Raw genomic sequence first — 16,893 nt, 5'->3', positions numbered from 1 at the left:
TCAGAGTTGGGGTGATCACTGATGGACCGACCCACCTGCAATCAGTCACAGAATCTATGGCAAGGCAGAATTGGTATGTAGAGCCTGAGCTCTTTCGTTAAAACTTGGGGACCATGCGTCAATTTTAGCAGACAATGGAAAAGATGTCAGTGCTCAGTACCCCCAAGTACCCTCTCAAAAAAAAAAAAAACCCTGGCCAACAGAACAAAAGGACTTGATAGTGCATCTGTATAAGTCTCCAGGGAGACCTCATTTAGGGACCCTTTTAGTAAGCTGTGGTAGGGTCTATGCACATGCAGCGCACACCAAAATGAGACTACCGCCAGGCTAATGCACACACACACCCAGCGGGGATTTTGGATTTGGAGCGTGCTCATTCCGGTGGCAGAAAAAAAAATTTTTATTTTCTACCACGTGCGGTGTTTCCGGCAGTAATCGGCAGTTGGCGTGAGCCAAACGGTTACCTCGCATGTAGCACGTGAGCCCTTACCGTTAGATCAATGGGTGGCAGTAAGGGCTCAGGCCATAAATAGGTGTGTGCTAGTTTTCATTTTAGCGTGTGCCCATTTCTTGGCCCTTTTTAAAAAATGCCCTTTTTACCAAAGGCAGTAAAAAAATGGCCCGGTGGGCTCCAAAAACACCACCCACACTACCGCAGGCCACTTTTTACCAAAGCTTATTAAAAGGACCCCCTCAGAGTACAATTCTGGAGACTCCACCTTCAACAAGATATAACAAAATGGAGTCAGTGGCTAGTAAAATAGTAAGTGGTCAGTTTTCATCATAAAGCATGTGGGGGCAGGCTTAAAGATATCGATCTGTATACTTTGGAAGTAAGGCAGAATAAAGGAGATATGATAGAAATATTTAAATATCTCTGTGGTGTAAATGCACAGAAGTCAAATCTCTTTCAGTTGAAGGGAATCTCTGGAGCAAGGGCCAACTTTCAAGGATGAGGCAGCAGTATCTGTCAGCTTCCTTGGTTTCCTGCTGTGATTTCACCAACCCCTTCCTACCCCTCCTGCCTTCTGTACTGAGGCACTATCTGTCTGTGACAGGAGGTGAACGCTTAGACTTTCAGCTTCTGGGGAGTAAAAATTTTTCAGGGAGCATGATGCTGGGCTTCCATCCAGGAGCTCCACCATAGTGCACCAAAATGTCTTCAGATTTATGTTGCAATTTAGACAATAATCTGAACTAGGAGGAGTCCACTAGCAGCAGAATCCAAAACAGGTCAACTCATGCCTTATAGATAATTAGAGCAATTAATGATTTTCTGCTTCTTTCCTAGGCTACATAGAGCTGATGGATTCGTTGCCCCTGTTAGAGCTTTTAGATGTGGTTGGAGGCTGGCCAGTGACATCTGCAGACTGGAATCTCACTAAAGGTAACGTGTATGTCCATACGATATTCCAATTTATAGGGTCCAATGAAATCTCTCTGCAGATATTTTTCATCACTAGAAGGCTGATGTCATCTGTTTATATCTCCTTTGAGGACACCTTAATAAACAGAAGTATCAGTCACAAATTCACACCTCATTTAAAAACATCCTTCAGAAAATATAGGGTGAGCCTGTATTACATTATTTTTAGTCTAAAACTTTACAACCACACTGATCACAACTCTGTTTAGTATTTGGTTGTTCCACACAAAGGTGGTATATCAAATCCATAACCCTCTATCCCTTTACCTAAACCACTCTGAGAAAAACTGCATTGGCTACCAATCAAAGAACGTATCACTTTCAAAATCTGCACGACTGTTCACAAAATTATTTATGGTGAGGCACCGGGATACATGACAGACCTCATAGTACATAAGTATTGCCATACTGGGAAAGACCAAAGGTCCATCGAGCCCAGCATCCTGTTTCCAACAGTGGCCGATCTAGGTCACAAATACCCAGCAAGGTCCCAAAAATGTACAAAACACTTTATAGACTTGCCAACCAGAAGTACCACAAAATCTGCACGATCATACCTAAATCTCCACTACCCAAGCAACAAAGGACTCAAATACAAATCCACCTATGCATCCAGTTTTTCATACTTAAGCGCACAACTGTGGAACGCACTGCCAAAAGCAGTAAAAACTACGCTCGACCATCTAAATTTCCGGAAAGCACTAAAGACAGAACTGTTCAAAACAGCGTACCCCACCGACCCAACATAAGGTACATGGACACTTGCGACACAATGTAACCAAAGACCGTAACGGACATTACCTGACTCTTCCTCCCCTCTCCCTTTCTAAGTTCCCCCCAACTGTACCTATCATACGTGTACCTCATTCTACCACAATATCGCTTTGAATTAATCCAAACCATGTATTTCTTCAGACCGGAATCGGCTAATGCCGTTAACCGTAATATGTAAGCCACATGCAACAAATAAATAAATAAATACATTTACTGTACTGCTTAAATGCTGTAGTTTATTGTGATTGGAGAGGAAGGTTTATAGCCAGCAGACTTAAACATACTCATAATAAGGTAAAGAAAGAATGCAAAGTGGATAGAGGGAAAAAAACGTCAATATAACTGGGACCTCCTCCAAGGGCATCAGGACGATATTCCTCTAGCTCAACAGAATGACTCTTTTGCTTTGGAACCAGAGGTTCAAGACTCAAGATCCATGCACGAAAAAAAACAAGCAAGCCCTGAAAACTCATTCACAAAGCTTGTGTTACCCTGACTCAGAAATGCTGGGTCCAATATGCAAAGTGATTTAAGCAGCCAGGAGAGGCTCCTGGTAGTTAAAATGGCTTGCCTCAAATTATCCGGAGATATTCTACAGTACTTAACTGGTTAGTGCCTCTGAATATCCCTGCTACCCGACCATTACCTAACTGGCAAGGTGCAGCGAAGGGCAACTAAAATGATAGCGGGGATGGGACGACTTCCCTATGAAGAAAGACTAAGGAGGCTAGGGCTTTTCAGCTTGGAGAAGAGACGGCTGAGGGGAGACATGATAGAGGTATATATAATAATGAGTGGAGTGGAACAGGTGGATGTGAAGCGTCTGTTCACGCTTTCAAAAAATACTAGGACTAGGGGGCATGCGATGAAACTACAGTGTAGTAAATTTAAAACAAATCGGAGAAAATGTTTCTTCACCCAACGTGTAATTAAACTCTGGAATTCGTTGCCGGAGAATGTGGTGCAGGCGGTTAGCTTGGCAGAGTTTAAAAGGGGGTTGGACGGTTTCCTAAAGGACAAGTCCATAAACCGCTGCTAAATGGACTTGGGAAAAATCCACAATTCCAGGAATAACATGTATAGAATGTTTGTACGTTTGGGAAGCTTGCCAGGTGCCCTTGGCCTGGATTGGCCGCTGTCGTGGACAGGATGCTGGGCTCGATGGACCCTTGGTCTTTTCCCAGTGTGGCATTACTTACAGTGGTGGAAATAAGTATTTGATCCCTTGCTGATTTTGTAAGTTTGCCCACTGACAAAGACATGAGCAGCCCATAATTGAAGGGTAGGTTATTGGTAACAGTGAGAGATAGCACATCACAAATTAAATCCGGAAAATCACATTGTGGAAAGTATATGAATTTATTTGCATTCTGCAGAGGGAAATAAGTATTTGATCCCCCACCAACCAGTAAGAGATCTGGCCCCTACAGACCAGGTAGATGCTCCAAATCAACTCGTTACCTGCATGACAGACAGCTGTCGGCAATGGTCACCTGTATGAAAGACACCTGTCCACAGACTCAGTGAATCAGTCAGACTCTAACCTCTACAAAATGGCCAAGAGCAAGGAGCTGTCTAAGGATGTCAGGGACAAGATCATACACCTGCACAAGGCTGGAATGGGCTACAAAACCATCAGTAAGACGCTGGGCGAGAAGGAGACAACTGTTGGTGCCATAGTAAGAAAATGGAAGAAGTACAAAATGACTGTCAATCGACAAAGATCTGGGGCTCCACGCAAAATCTCACCTCGTGGGGTATCCTTGATCATGAGGAAGGTTAGAAATCAGCCTACAACTACAAGGGGGGAACTTGTCAATGATCTCAAGGCAGCTGGGACCACTGTCACCACGAAAACCATTGGTAACACATTACGACATAACGGATTGCAATCCTGCAGTGCCCGCAAGGTCCCCCTGCTCCGGAAGGCACATGTGACAGCCCGTCTGAAGTTTGCCAGTGAACACCTGGATGATGCCGAGAGTGATTGGGAGAAGGTGCTGTGGTCAGATGAGACAAAAATTGAGCTCTTTGGCATGAACTCAACTCGCCGTGTTTGGAGGAAGAGAAATGCTGCCTATGACCCAAAGAACACCGTCCCCACTGTCAAGCATGGAGGTGGAAATGTTATGTTTTGGGGGTGTTTCTCTGCTAAGGGCACAGGACTACTTCACCGCATCAATGGGAGAATGGATGGGGCCATGTACCGTACAATTCTGAGTGACAACCTCCTTCCCTCCGCCAGGGCCTTAAAAATGGGTCGTGGCTGGGTCTTCCAGCACGACAATGACCCAAAACATACAGCCAAGGCAACAAAGGAGTGGCTCAGGAAGAAGCACATTAGGGTCATGGAGTGGCCTAGCCAGTCACCAGACCTTAATCCCATTGAAAACTTATGGAGGGAGCTGAAGCTGCAAGTTGCCAAGCGACAGCCCAGAACTCTTAATGATTTAGAGATGATCTGCAAAGAGGAGTGGACCAAAATTCCTCCTGACATGTGTGCAAACCTCATCATCAACTACAGAAGACGTCTGACTGCTGTGCTTGCCAACAAGGGTTTTGCCACCAAGTATTAGGTCTTGTTTGCCAGAGGGATTAAATACTTATTTCCCTCTGCAGAATGCAAATAAATTCATATACTTTCCACAATGTGATTTTCTGGATTTAATTTGTGATGTGCTATCTCTCACTGTTACCAATAACCTACCCTTCAATTATGGGCTGCTCATGTCTTTGTCAGTGGGCAAACTTACAAAATCAGCAAGGGATCAAATACTTATTTCCACCACTGTATGTACTTATGTAAGAACACAAATGTAGTCAGTTAGGGCCTTAATTTATAAAGGTTATGCTCCTAAAATTTATGCTTCTAGTTTATGAGCATAATTTACACTCCTAACTTTATGCTCCTAAATTACAAGCATAATCTATTTAATCCTGACAGAATTAGCACATTCATTTGCATACTTTGCTCTGTGTCAGGAACAGAAACAGAATAAGTAAATCAACTGTGATGTAGACTCCAATTAAGGGACCACAACGTCAATAGGATGGAATAGTAAGCATCACACTGAGGTGTCCTTTTACTGAAGTGTCTTAAATTTTTGAACCTACTGCGCCATAACAGCAAAAATTAATGCACAGGAAGTCCAAAGTCTGTGTGGTATTTGTTGAGGATGTGCCCAGCATGTTGACTACTGTAACTTTATTGAAATGCTCATTAGTATGTGTTAAACTTGGTTGCACTTAGTACTGATTCACAGGGAGGGGCATAATCGAATGGGGCACCCAAGTTTTCCTGAGAGTGTCCTCGCAGGACGTACCCGCGAAGGGGTGGGGAAACCCGAATTATCAAAACAAGATGGGCGGCCATCTTTTGTTTCGAAAGTACGGTCGGGGACGCCCAAATCTCAACATTTAGGTAAACCTTAGAGATGGTTGACATAAATGTTGAGATGGTCGACCTTAGAGATGGTCGTCCCCAGTTTTCGGCCATAATGGAAACCGAGGACGCCCATCTCAAAAACAACCAAATCCAACTCATTTGGTCGTGGGAGGAGCCAGCATTCGTAGTGCACTGGTCCCCCTCACATGCCAGGACACAACTGGGCACCCTAGGGGGCACTGCAGTGGACTAACTGATGCACTAACTGAACGGAAAAAGCCCTTCCCTTACCGATCCCTTAGCGATTCGAAAAGGAATGGGCATGCATGAAGAAAATCACACGCAAATGAGCTGCTCACTGTTAGCTCATTTGCACATGACTTCCTTCCTAAGAATGGGAAGCCAGTGCAGAGCAGCCAAGCGTTATGCGTGGCTGCTCTGCGCATGCCAAAGACGGTTTCATACATGCAGACAAGCTGCGTGTATAATAGCAATCTACAACCTTAAATAAATTGCCATCTATAACCAGGGAAAAATACAAGTCCAGGTGAAAACGTCCAAGTGCACATCAGGGACGTATGGGTGAAGGACGTCTGTCCCTGTGATGGTGTCCAAAATGTAGATGTTTCTGTAAGAAGGATGTCAATGCTTTTGCTATGCCTCTGACACCCCCTATATTTATTTGGATTTTGGATCACAAGTAGCAGCAGCAGGATTTGAAACCAACCACCTCTGGGGTGCAAGACCAGTGCTCTAACCACTAGGCCACTCCTCCACTCCACTCCCTTGAGATTTGACTGTCCCTGTTGGGGGGGGGGGCAGTTCAGGATGTCCAAAATGTTTGAAACAAGGACGTCCATGCCTTCACTATGCCTCCGCTGTCACACACATACCTCCCCCCCACCCCCCCACCCAGGGACCTGCATACTGCTGCGATGGACCTGAGTATGACATTTCAGGCTGGCAAAAAAAGTTTTAAAGTTGATTTTTCGGGGTGGGAGGTGGTTAGTGACCACTGGGGGAGTCAGGGGAGGTCATTCCCGATTCCCTTCGGTGGTCATCTGGTCAGTTCGAGCACCTTTTTGAGGCTTGGTTGCAAGAAAAAATGGACCAAGGAAAGTCGGCCAAGTGCTCGTCAGGGACGCCCTTCTTTTTTCCATTATCGCTCGAGGACGCCTATCTGTTAGGCACGCCCCAGTCCCGCCTTCGCTACGCCTCCAACTTACCCCCGGGAACTTTGGTGGGCTCCCAGTTAAGTTGGATGGGCCTTCCAAAAACTACTCTATTGTCTATATTGCTCATGTTTGATTTATTTTTACTGTACACTGCTGTGAGTGAATTTCTTCAAAAAGGTGGTAAAGATTAATAAGTAAATTCCCCCCCGCCCCCCCTCCACTTTGTCCATCTTTCTCCTCCTCTATCCCCGGACCCGTCATTCCCCGACCCCCCCCCCCCCTTCCTGTGTACCTCAGCTCCTTCACGGGTGCACAGCCACTGTCTGCCGGCTTCACAGAGAGGGAACAGGAAGTGACATCAGCAAGAGCAAAGGGAAGCCTGTGGGGCCAGCCTAGGCAGCGGATGTGCATCACTGCTTCTGCCAGCAAAGCTGATGAAGGGGAAGTTCAGAGAGAGGGGGAGTTGGGCCATAGGCGGGCAGGGGCAAATGCTAGATCCAGATATGGAAGAGTGGGGGAGAGAGGAGCGAGGTGGCCACTGCTGAACTGTATTGTGGGACCAGATAAGGTGGGCCTTTGTCCATTCAGGTCCACCTGTAGCTACGCCACTGGACCCACCTAATTCCTGCCCTCTAACACAACATGCAGTTAATGAACAAATTTGCATGCGCTGTCATGCCACTATGGTAACACTTAATTTACTTGTGCAATAGCAGTTTTTACATGCTAATTTGCACATTAACTGCTGAACTCACTTTAGTAAAAGGGTCCCTAAATTTTGCTTGCTAATAGTATAGTTGATGTTCCAGTTCAGCTTCTATTCTATCCGGCCAATATTTAAAACCATTTAACCAGCCAGAAATGGCTCCTAGCCAGTTAAATGGTTCTTAACTGGCCATCTGGTGATATTCAGCAGGAGATAGCCGGCTATCTCTCGCTGAACATCGCCATTTAGCACTTCGCGGAGAGCCAGTTATATCTCACGATATAACCAGCTATCTGTGGACATTCAGCACATCGCCGGCTAAGTTTGGCAGCCATATTAGGCTGCCAAAATAGCGGCCTGGCCGATTTCAACTTAACCAGCCAGCGCTGAATATCAGCTTGGTCGGTTAAGTTGAAACTGGACAAAAAAAAAAACCCGGATATTCAATTCAGTCACTGGAAATGGCCTGGAATTCAATATCCAGGCTGACCATCGACCGTGGGAGGCAGCCAGCTGCTTCCCGCAGTCCTGAACATCAGCCCCTATGTTTTATTTCAGCAGTTCTTTTTCTGGTGTCTTGCTTAACGTTTCACCAGTGTATCCAAGGTTCTTACCCTTTGTTTAATGTTAATATCTTTGTGATATACATCCCTGAAAAATACTGTGATTCGGTGTCTTACAGAACACAATTGGTCCTTGGAAGAAAAGCTCTCCCTCCTGAACTCCAGATTTAACAAGCGAGTGGTCATTGACATGTTTGTGTGGACTGATGACCGGGACTCCAGCAGACATATCATTTACGTAAGAAAACAAACACAGTCAGCAAATAATACAGGATATCCTGAAGATAACCCTCCACCCGATACTGAAAGCTATTTAACCAGCCAGACACGGCTGTTGACCAGTTAGGCATATCAGCACCTAATCGTGGATATTTAGCAGGAGATAACCAGTTATCTCCCTATAAATATCCGTGGTTAGCAGATAGCCGCCAAGGGCCAGATTACTACTACTACTACTACTTAACATTTCTAGAGCGCTACTAGGGTTACGCAGCGCTGTACAGTTTAACAAAAAAGGACAGTCCCTGCTCAAAAGAGCTTACAATCTAATGGGCGAAATGTCAAGTTGGAGCAGTCTAGATTTCCGGAATAGAGGTATGGTGGTTAGGTGCCGAAGGCGACATTGAAGAGGTGGGCTTTGAGCAAGGCTTTGAAGATGGGCAGGGAGGGGGCCTGGCGTATGGACTCAGGGAGTTTATTCCAGGCATGGGGTGAGGCGAGGCAGAAAGGGCAGAGCCTGGAGTTGGCGGTGGTGGAGAAGGGTACTGTAAGTAGGGATTCTATATATGGTGCCTAAAAAATCCACGCGGAACTCAGTTTCACCTAAGTGTATTCTGTAAGGTTTAGCGTTGTATATAGAATACGCTTAGTTGATATCATCGCGCCTAAATCTGCGCTTGCCCATTTACAGCAACGAAAACCTGGCATAAATCCCAACATGTAGATTTAGGAAGACTGGGCTGTATTCTACAACTACGTGCGTAAATTTTGGTACATGCCCATAAACACAGCCCTTTTGAACTGTGCGCATTTATTTTGAATTGCTCATTTCACCATTTAGGCGCAGTTCATTATAGAATACACTTACCGAGTGGTGCGTGAAACTTGCAATTATTGTCAATTAGAGGGGCATAATCGAATGGGGCGCCCAAGTTTTCCTGAGGGTGTCCTCGCAGGACATCCCCGCGAAGGAGCAGGGAAACCCGTATTATCGAAACAAGATGGGCGGCCATCTTTCGATAATACGGTCGAGGACACCCAAATCTCAACATTTAGGTCAATCTTTGGTCGTGGGAGAAGCCAGCATTCATAGTGCACTGGTCCCCCTGACATGCCAGGACACCAACCGGGCACCATAGGGGCACTGCAGTGGACTAACTGATGCACTAACTGAATGGAAAAAGCCCTTTCCTTACCGATCCCTTAGTGATTCGGAAAGGAACGGGCATGCATGAAGGAAATTGCATGCAAATGAGCTGCTCACTGTTAGCTCATTTGTACACGATTTCCTTCCTAAGGAGGGGAAGCCAGTGCAGAGCAGCCAAGCGTCCGATAGGACGGCCTGCCCGCCAGCCTGCCTGTTTGTCCAGAAATCTGGAGAAAGGGGCAGATTGCTAGCCTCCCCTCCCCTTACTTACTAGTGACTTCAACTCTCGGCGGCCATTTTGAATCGGCGCCGAGATTACCAACAGGAAGGATGCATGCAGGGCAGTGCTCCGAGCAGGAAAGAGGGGGCTCTTTCCTGCCCCGAAGAGGTCACTAGACCACCAGGGCAGTAGTAAGGTAAGGGGAGGGGGTGACGGGGAGGGGGGCAATGGGGTATGTGACAGGGGGCGGAGCGAGGGTGTGACAGGGGGCGGGGTGAGGTGTGAAAGGGGGTGGGGTGGTGTGTGGTGGGGCGGGGCATGTGTCCTCCTTTTGGGGGGACAAAAAATGGTAACCCTACTCCAGAGTGCATTGTTGTTTTAAGCAACTGGCAGAGACATCTTTGGTATAATAAGATACTTTTGAATGAGAAACATAACGTTTGAGTAGCTGAGAAAAAGTGGTGTAGAGCAAGGATTGTTACACAAGTGTCTTGTCAAAACTTCAGCTTTCTGTGGATGAGACCAAAACGAATCATTATTTCTGTAATCTGTGAACCACACTAAGGATTTGTTCCACATAGTAAAAGATTTAACATCTGTTAGAATGGCCCACTTAATGCAAATTTCGAGAGTACAACATTCAGACTATTTATTGACTAAACAAGTGGTGATTTGTGAGCGTATTGCTTCCCTTGACAATGCAACAACTGAAATGTCTACTCAGAATAACAGTGGTTAGAATACATTTACATTTTGTTATTGATAATGATCAAGCTCTTCGTATTTTGCAGAAAATGTCCTCTGTGTCATTATTTTGTGCCTTGTTCACTGAATCTGTTGAAGTACATAAGAGAGATTATTATATCTCCTCTACTCAATGTTAATTCTTCTTTGGAGGAAGGACGTGTCAAATTGCTTGAAGCAATCTATCGTGCATCCAGTGTTGAAAACGGGAGGGAAGCTGGATGAAACATTTAGCCCCTGACCAATTTAGGGGGGAGGGGGCAAAGGATAAGTAAGTCTTATTGTCAATATTTGAGGATACAGACCATATCTGGGAAAATGATCCCCCCCCCCCCCCCCCACCATCCGATGTTCACCCCAGACTATAGCTACAGCACAGGTCCCACTTTAGGCGATGAGACATAGGGCCCCTTTTACAAAGGCATGGTAGGCTCTACATGCTAGTGCATACCCCTGGCGGTAATTTCGGATTTGGTGCACGCCCGTACTGCTGGGACAAATTATTTTTTTATTTCCTACAGTATGCGGTGTTTTCCGACGACCGGTCACTGCTCATGTAGCACGTGAGCCCTTACCACTAGATCAATGGGTGGCATTAAGGGCTCAGGCCATAGATAGGTGTGCACTGTTTTACCACAGGCCCTTTTCCCAGCCCATTGAAAAAAAGCCCTTTTTCCCAGACGCGGTAAAAACTGGCCCAGCACGCCCAAAAAACAGGCACCCACACTACTGCAGGCCACTTTTAGCCATGGCTTAGTAAAAACACCCCTTAGTTACTAATAACTGGGGATCACAGTAGAATAGCACATCTTAATGGTACTTCTGATTGGTAACTTCCTTCCGAGTGCCTTTAGAGCATGGAGGGGTTCGACTTGATCTATTGAAGGGGTTCAGGGTACAAGGGTCTATGTCAAGAGCCTGTACCCAACAAAGCATCAACCAAGCAGAAGCCAGTATGAGTACCACAAAAAAATGTATTTTAGAATGTTTTAAGCTTATCGTTAATCAAAGAAACTTAGATGCTCCAAAAAAAGAAAAAAAAAAAATGAAAAATCACCAAAGTGGAAGATGCCACACACGATGTCAACTGGAGCAAAGTAAAAGTTTATTATCCATATGTGCAAAAATATGCTGATATATTGACCAACACAAGCCATGTTTCGGCAACCCTGCTTTCATCGGGGGTCCTGAACTATCAGCAATAAAACAAATTGCAGCGTTTTTTTGTTGTTTGGTTTTTTTTTTGCCGTTTCCTTTGAGATTGCGGAATGCTGGTGTTTTTAGCATTTCATGTGCTTCTAAAGCTTTTACACAACATTTTGATTACACAGTGCAAGTGTTTTGCTCCAGTTGTCATTGTGTGTGTGGCATCTTCCACTGTGTGCTTTTGCTGTGCTGTTTTGTGGAAGATTGTTTTCCTTTTTGGGGGATTTGACTTGCTGAAAAAAAATGGCCATTTCGCTGTGGCCGGGACTTATTGACTATAACTTACAGGAGGGTTTAACAATCCCTTGAAATAGCACCTTCCTTCCCGTTTTCTTATCTCAGATTCTTACTGTTATGTCTCAGACTAACACTGTTCATTTGTATCTGCCATTTCAAGTCCTGCACATCAGAACAGCAGCTCTGTACCGTGTGTATCATAATGCATTCTGTAATGATAATATAAGATTTAATGTCACCCATCAGTAGAACTCCAATTAGCAAAAACATGCTGTGAATTCTTAATTATTTTCCTTAGAAGTCATATCAAGTTTGCAAAGTCAAAACTCCCAGAGAACAATTTTGATAACTGTCCACAGCTTTTGGAGTCCTTGCAAGCTCTTGAAAGCAGGTGCAAAGCATGCTTCCACGGCTCCGGGCCCCCTGCATTCGGGGTTGGCGGTCGCGGATCGCCTCTCTTCTGGCCTTCCGTCCCTGTGTCCCGGCTTCGTCTGATGTAACTTCCGGTTTCCGTGAGGGCGGGACACGGGGAGGGAGGGCCCGGGGGGAGGCGATCTGTGGCTGCCGCTTCGGGTGCAGGGGGCCCGGGACCAAGCGGGCGGGCAGGTGAGACCAGGGACTGCAGTGCCTGACCCCGGCGCCAGGCTCCCCTTGGAGGCCCGAGGAATTTTGACCCCCTGCCCCCCTCTCTCCAGCCCTGTTCTCTTCCTCTCAGCCAGTCCTCAATAGTCAGGGTCGCTTTACTCATACTACCCCTCTCCTCAAGTCGCTTCACTGGCTCCCTATCCGTTTTTGCATCCTGTTCAAACTTCTTCTACTAACCTATAAATGTACTCACTCTGCTGCTCCCCAGTATCTCTCCACACTCGTCCTTCCCTACACCCCTTCCCGTGCACTCCGCTCCATGGATAAATCCATCTTATCTGTTCCCTTCTCCACTACTGCCAACTCCAGACTTCGCGCCTTCTGTCTCGCTGCACCCTACGCCTGGAATAAACTTCCTGAGCCCCTACGTCTTGCCCCATCCTTGGCCACCTTTAAATCTAGACTGTAAGCCCACCTCTTTAACATTGCTTTTGACTCGTAACCACTTGTAACCACCTGCCTCCACGTACCCTCCTCCTTCCTGTACACAATAATTGATTTGATTTGCTTACTTTATTTTTTGTCTATTAGATTGTAAGCTCTTTGAGCAGGGACTGTCTTTCTTCTATGTTTGTGCAGCGCTGCGTATGCCTTGTAGCGCTATAGAAATGCTAAATAGTAGTAGTAGTAGTAGTAAGATATGAAACAATTTGGGAAAAAATAATCTGTGTACTTTCATGCCCCCAAAATAACCCCATCCCTTTTTAAAGCAGGTTAAAGTTCTTATACTGAGAAACAGTGTGTGTACTTTCACATACAGGGGATGGGGAATTTTCGAAATGAATCTTTATACAAATGAACACACATTTTGCTGTGCAAAAACCTTTAATTATTCCTTTCCCAGTCCACTCTGGGTGAAGATGATAGAGTACACATTTTTTCTGGATGTCATGTTACGGTATAATTATTTGATTAGGAAGAGGCATAGAAAATGTATATTTTTTTGAATTGTGCTTTCATATTCCATTATATTTTATGAATTGCTTTGGGTTCGTCCATTTCTAAGGTAGGCATATTATCACATTACATTGTTTTATCTAATAATAGAATCTAATTGAAAGAAAAATATGTCCATTATTTAGAAGATGGTTGAATATTACAGAGCACTATGAAAGATATAATTTTGGCTATAAGGAGGGGCATAATCGAACGGCGCCGGCCAAAAAAGCTGGCAGGCCATCTTTGGGGCCAGCGCCGTAAGTGGGCGGAGCCAACCATATTTTCAAAAAAGATGGCCGGCCATCTTTTTCTTCGCTAATACGGTTGGGCCCGGCCAAATGTCAGAGTTTGACGGGTTTGAGATGGCCGGCATCGGTTTTTGGCCATAATGGAAAATAATGCTGGCGATCTCAAACCCGGCCAAATCCAAGGCATTTGGTCGTGGGAGGAGCCAGCATTTGTAGTGCACTGGTCCCCCTCACATGCCAGGACACCAACCAGACACCCTAGGGGGCACTTCTAAAAAATTTTTTTTAGATAAAAATAGCTCCCAGGTGCATAGCTCCCTTCCCTTGGTTGTTTAGCCCCCCAAAACCCACTCCCCACAACTCTACACCATTACCATAGCCCTAAGGGGTGAATGGGGGCACCTATATGTGGGTACAGTGGATTTGGGGTGGGTTTTGGAGGGCTCCCATTTACCACCACAAGTGTAACAGGTGGGGGGGATGGGCCTGGGTCCACCTGTCTGAAGTGCACTGCACCCACTAAAAACTGCTCCAGGGACTTGCATACTGCTATCGGGGAGCTGGGTATGACATTTGAGGCTGGCATAGAGGCTGGTAAAAAAGGGGGTTTTTTGGGTGGGAGGGGGTTGGTGACCACTGGGGGAGTAAGGGGAGGTGATCCCCGATTCCCCCCAGTGGTCATTTGGTCAGTTGGGGCTCCTTTTTGCAAAAAAAGGGACCAAGTGAAGCCGGCGAAATGCTGATCAAGCCTGGCTTTTTTTTTCCATTATCAGGTGAGCACGCCCCCGTCTCGCCTTCACTACCCTACCGACACCCCCCCCCCCTTGATGTTTCGCCGGCTCCGTGACGGAAAGCAGTTGAACCCGGCCAAAATCGGCTTTTGATTATACCGATGTGGCCGGGTTCAGGAGATCGCCTGCCATCTCCCGATTTGTGTCGGAAGATGGCCGGCGATCACTTTCGAAAATGAGCTGGAAGGTGTCTTTCCTAGATACTTACAAGACAGTTTTCAATCACAGATAGCCAAAATGGTTTGCACGAGCTTGCATTATTTATTTATTTATTTATTGGGGTTTGTTAGCTGTCTTTGGGGTCCTTTTACTAAGATGCGCTGAAAAATGGCTTGCGGTAGTGTAGGTGCGGGTTTTGGGCATGCGCTGATCCATTCTTTAGCACGCCTGTGAAAAAGGCCTTTTTTTTGCCAAAAATGACGTGCGTCAAAATCAAAATTGCCGCACGCCCATTTTGGATCTGAGACCTTACTGGCAGCCATTGACCTAGTGGTAAAGAATCCGGGCGGTAATGACCTATGTGCATCAAATGCCACTTGGCAACGCATCCGTTATGCACGGCCGAAAATAAAAAAGATTTTTCAGATGCACATATCAGACGCGTGCCAAAAATGAAATTACCGCAAGAGCCACTTGGTACTCGGGCGGTAACTCCATTTTGGTGCGCATTGGGCATGCATAAATGCACAAAAGGTGGTGTGGAGGGGCATAATCGAACAGCACCGGCCATCTATATGGCTGGCCATCTATATGGCCCGCCCGGTAAAGCGGCGTCCCAACCGTATTATTGAAATAAGATAGCCGGTTATCTTCCATTTCGATAATACGGTCGGAGCCGGCCAAATCTCAGCATTTGGGTCGGCTTTAGAGATGGCCAGCATTGGTTTCCAGCGATAATGGAAACTAATGCCGGCGATCTCAAAGCCGGCTAAATCCAAGGCATTTGGTCATGCACTTGTAGTGCACTGGTCCCCCTGACATGCCAGGACACCAACCGGGCACCCTAGGGGACACTGCAGTGGACTTCAAAAATTTCTCCCAGGTGCATAGCTCCCTTACCTTACCTGAGCCCCCCAAATCCCCCCAAAACCCACTCTCCACAAATCTACACCACTACCATAGCCCTAAGGGGTGAAGGGGGGCACCTACATGTGGGTACAGTGGGTTTTGGGGGGGGGGGGTTGGAGGGCTCCCATTTACCACCACAAGTGTTAACAGGTGGGGGGGGGGGATGGGCCTAGGTCCACCTGCCTGAAGTGCACTGCACCCACAAAAAACTGCTCCAGGGACCTGCTGTCAGGGAGCTGGGTATGACATTTGAGGCTGGCATAGAGGCTGGCAAAAAAGTGTTTTTTAATTTTTTTTTTTTTTTTGGGTGGGAGTAAGGGGAGGTGATCCCTGATTCCCTCCGGCGGTCATCTGGTCAATTGGGGCACTTTTTTGAGGCTTGGTCCTCAAAATAAATGGACCAAGTGAAGCCGGCGAAATGCTCGTCAGAGCCGGCCTTCTTTTTTCCATTATCGGCCGAAGCCGGCCATCTCGTAACCACGCCCCGTCCCGCCTTCCGTACCCTTCCGAAACGCCCCATTTAACTTTGGCCGGCCCTGCAACGGAAAGCAGTTGGAGCCTGCCAAAATCGGCTTTCGATTATACCAATTTGGCCGTGTTTAGGAGATGGCCGGCCATCTCCCGATTTGTGTCGGAAGATGGCCGGCCATCTCCTTTGAAAATAAGCAGGATAGTGATAGAGGTGCAATTAGAATCTGGGTCTCTAGGTTTCATACTTTGATACAGTAGTATTTTTTCTTAAAAAGAGAGAGAGAGAGAGAGAGAGAGAGAAAAGAACAAGCGAAGACAGCACTGGGTTGGGATCAGTGGTGACCCTCCATTTTCTACTTTGACTATAGTGGGGAAAAGCAAGCAATTTACCACAGTTCAACAAGGTTCCAAGTTGATATCCTGGCAAAATAATAATAATAATAATAATGTTGGTTCTATGATTTAAAACAACTATGGCCCAAAGTCCCTGAAAAAAACCAGTTTATTTATATACTAAAGTTTGCTACAATTTAATTTGCCAAACAGAGGGTAAACATGCTGAGGTAAATGCTATTTTTTTTTCCCTTTCCTCACTACCATTTGCAATATTAACAAGAACCATTTGTTCGATCTCCCTGTACCATCCCCATGGGCCCCTTATAATTACCAGCCAGGAAAATCACAATGCAGGCAGCCTGTTCCAGGAGTCAAGTCCTAATCGGCAGTGTTCTGCTAGATAAGTGGATGCATGCAAGCGGCTTTTTGTTCTGTTATTTGAATATGGCTTTGCTTCCTGCAAAGACAAGAAGTCATTTTTTTTTCCGGTTACTTTCTTTCTTTTTTGACAGTCTCCATCTGTATTTAAAACAGTGAGAATCTGTGTGAGAGCACACGATTTTCCTCATTCTGTGCCTGAGGAAAACGCCATG

The 16,893-nt window shown here is 46.0% G+C and overlaps 1 protein-coding gene across 4 annotated transcripts in view; it reads left to right on the top strand.

Annotated features, from left to right (window-relative positions):
- Positions 1-16,893, top strand: part of MMEL1 (membrane metalloendopeptidase like 1) — a 172,721-nt gene that overhangs the window by 82,809 nt on the left and 73,019 nt on the right. For all 4 annotated transcript variants that reach the window (XM_030186088.1, XM_030186087.1, XM_030186090.1 and 1 more), the window contains exons 6-7: positions 1,292-1,387; positions 8,149-8,267. In XM_030186088.1, the coding sequence (XP_030041948.1) occupies positions 1,292-1,387; positions 8,149-8,267 (215 nt within the window). The remainder of the gene's footprint in view (positions 1-1,291; positions 1,388-8,148; positions 8,268-16,893) is intronic.

Source organism: Microcaecilia unicolor, chromosome 13 (genome assembly GCF_901765095.1).
Source record: "Microcaecilia unicolor chromosome 13, aMicUni1.1, whole genome shotgun sequence".
Classification (NCBI taxonomy): Eukaryota; Metazoa; Chordata; class Amphibia; order Gymnophiona; family Siphonopidae; genus Microcaecilia; species Microcaecilia unicolor.
Note: the sequence above shows the minus strand (reverse complement) of the source record. Positions and strands in the feature narration are given on the sequence as shown.